Source organism: Rhinopithecus bieti, unplaced genomic scaffold, assembly GCF_001698545.2.
Source record: "Rhinopithecus bieti isolate Rb0 unplaced genomic scaffold, ASM169854v2 scaffold_38123, whole genome shotgun sequence".
NCBI lineage: Eukaryota > Metazoa > Chordata > Mammalia > Primates > Cercopithecidae > Rhinopithecus > Rhinopithecus bieti.
In genome coordinates this window covers 633,917-636,813 of record NW_016816276.1, presented here as the reverse complement: position 1 = coordinate 636,813, position 2,897 = coordinate 633,917, and the positions used below count along the sequence as shown (strand labels likewise).

Below are 2,897 nucleotides of genomic sequence, written 5' to 3'. Positions count from 1 at the left end.
GCCCGCCCCGACTTATTCTGGGGTCCCCGCTGCTAGGCCTTCGGGGGAGAGTTGATCCCCTGGGTCTCGGGCTTATGCCATCCCCCGGGGCCCCTAATAGTCACCCGGGGCAGGAGCCGGGTGTGGACAGGCGAGCCGCTTCCTTCCGAAGCCTTTGTGGACGCGTTTGCCTGGCACTCCTCATCCAACAAAAGGAAGGACGGAATCTGGGATCCTCCGCCTGGTGGTTATTTATTCCTGACCTGTTGTAACCTTCTTCGTGGCTCCCTTTCGTCCGCACACCTAGGGTTTTTGCACAAAGCAGTTAAAATTCGTTTTCATGCCCATTGGCTGAATGTAGTTCTCCTCCACTCAGCGCTGTCCCGCGTTTTTTTTGTTTGTTTGTTTGTTTTGTTTTTGTTTTACCATCCTGTTGAACAAACACAGAGCCAACTTCTGACCCTGGCAATGAACAGCAGACACTAAAGCCGCCCTCCCAGCGCCAGCTTGCAGCTTTCCTCTCCGGGTCTCGTCTGAGTCCGTCATAAACTATGTTCATCAGCGTTTTGACAGCTTCCCCCACCCCAGACCCCCAACCTACCATGGGACCCCATGGCACCATGTCAGTGACCTCTTGCAGCAGCATGGATCAATGCCACTTTTATCTCAGGCTCATCATGAGCCTAGGTTCCAAACACAGCCTCTCTGGCCTCCCACAGGGGGCTCTCCTTTATCAATCCGCCTTTGTCAGTCTGCCCTCCATTCTTCTGGGGACTTCCGTACCACACCTGTCTCCTTTAAATTGCTGTCTCTCCAAGCAGGCATTCCCTTTTTTCTTTTTCCTTTTTTTTTTTTTGGACGGAGTCTTGCTCTGTCGCCCAGGTTGGAGTAGTGGCGCAATGTCGGCTCACTGTAACCTCTGCCTGTCGGGTTCAAGCGATTCTGCCGCCTCAACCTCCTGAGTAGTTGGGATTACAGGCGCCAGCCACCATGCCCGATTAATTTTTGTATTTTCAGTAGAGGCGGGGTTTCGCCACGTTGGCCAGGCTGGTCTCAAAACTGGCCTCAAGTGCTCTGCCCGCCTCAGCCTCCCAAAGTGCTGGGATTACAGGCGTGAGACACCGCGCCCGTCCCAACCGGGTGTTTCTAAGAATCTTCTCCAATTCGGCATGTTCAAATTCTGCAATTAATGTTCTGTTCCAGAACTCTGCCTTTCCCACAATTCTTGTGATTATCGTCTACTATGTGTATATTGATTCTTTTTTTTTTTTTTCTGTATATTGATTTCTTGTTTTCTCCTGGCTACTAGACTGTAAGCTTCCTGAGACCAGGGATCTTGCCTTCTCTTGTTTTCCTTATTTTAATGAGTGGGACAGTTATCCATTCAATTAAAACAGCAAAAGCAAAAACTTCAAGAGAGTCTAGACGCTCTTGAAAGTATATGCTTAATTTTGTGGGAACAGTTTGTGTGAACAGAACAAACATCCATCTATTTGAGTTGGAGGGTGGGGGGTGGTTTTTCCTGATATAAATGAATTTATTATTTTGTGGGAATTAGCTTATGTGTATTTTACTGAGGAGAGTAACTACACATGAATCAGACCCTCAAAGTGGTCTGACTCCCCCAAAGTTAAGAATTGCTTGAGGCCCATCCATGAGCCCCACCTATGATAATACATCTACTCCCTGTCCCCATGCCATTCATTTCTCTCTGCAATAATGGAAAGAGTCCTCTAGCTAGACCTTCCAATTCATTCTTTCAGAACTGGATCCAGCCAAATAATTAGCTGTCCCTCAAACACAGAAGTGGTATTCTGTTTTTACATTAGAATCACCAGTGGAGGCTTTAGAAAAAATAGAGATGCCTGGGTTCACCTCAGACCCAGAGTCAGAACCTGATTGGAGGTGATGGTGGGGGAAACCAGAACATAGGTATTCTGACAAAGAACTGTAGGTGATTCTGACATGGCCATGCCATGTCACTGCCTTTCTTGGGAATAGGGCTCCCAATTTGTAAAACGTCCTTACTTTCCCCTCCCCCATTTTTTTGTGGAAGGATTGAGAGCCCTTGCACCACGTTTAATTTATTTCAACATTTTCATTTTCATTTAGAGCCAGGCCTGTGTTTCCTAAAAAAAACCAACTTGAGTTTGTGAGGATCGCAGGCTCAGTGCCATTCCTCAGCACCACTAAATCACCACCGCCTTCATCTCCAAATAAACCCAAAAAGTCAGGAATGTAATTCATTTCAGTGATAATACCAGCTGAAATTGTATGTTAAAATGCTGGCCATGAAGGAGAGTTGGTTGCTATAAGCAGATTCTGTGAATGTCATGAGAGTTCGAGTGAAGCTTCGAGAGTACAAACAAAACACGGGTTTCTCTGTGCCTTTTTCTTGATATTCCATCTGTTAAAATTTGTTGTCCACCATGTACTCAATATGACCTTGGATATTTTAAATCACATATGGGTGTAAGACTGAAATACTTTTCCAGAACTGGTTGTCTCTTTTTTCTTTTGTGTATTTTTTCGGGGGGATGAATTTTAAATGAATCTCTGAAAGCTTCCAGCCAGCACTTGCTTCTACCTCACAAAGACCAGTAAAGGCCCCAAGGCAGGTTGGTCCTGAGTATTTGGGGAGTGAGAGTTAGGAATTGTTGTGTTGATGAGGTAAGCACATATTTGTGAGGATCTTCCTACATCCTCTTCTTACTCCTTTTTATAGGAAGCTAGCTCTCGGAGAATGTGCTATTCCTTGGCATCACTTGGGAGGTTGTCACATTGATCCATTGTAAAATGTGACATTGAATAAAGGTTCTGTCCACTTCTGCCTCCAATTCAAAGGCCATCTCTGGAATGGCTATTGGTGGTGAAGGATTTAGGTTCTCTGTCTAACACCTGCAGCACTCCCCCTGTTC

The 2,897-nt window shown here is 45.9% G+C and overlaps 1 protein-coding gene across 2 annotated transcripts in view; it reads right to left on the bottom strand.

Moving 5' to 3' along the window:
* Positions 1-814, bottom strand: part of TMEM150C (transmembrane protein 150C) — a 90,364-nt gene extending 89,550 nt beyond the window's left edge. Inside the window, exons 1-2 of one of the 2 annotated variants that reach the window (XM_017854743.1) lie at positions 581-814; positions 105-282 (exon numbers count right to left, since the gene is read on the bottom strand). In XM_017854743.1, coding sequence (XP_017710232.1) covers positions 105-282; positions 581-593 — 191 coding nt within the window. In that variant the 5' untranslated portion in view covers positions 594-814. The remainder of the gene's footprint in view (positions 1-104; positions 283-580) is intronic. The other variant, XM_017854742.1, reaches the window with a different exon arrangement.
* Between the last annotated feature and the right edge of the window lie 2,083 nt (positions 815-2,897).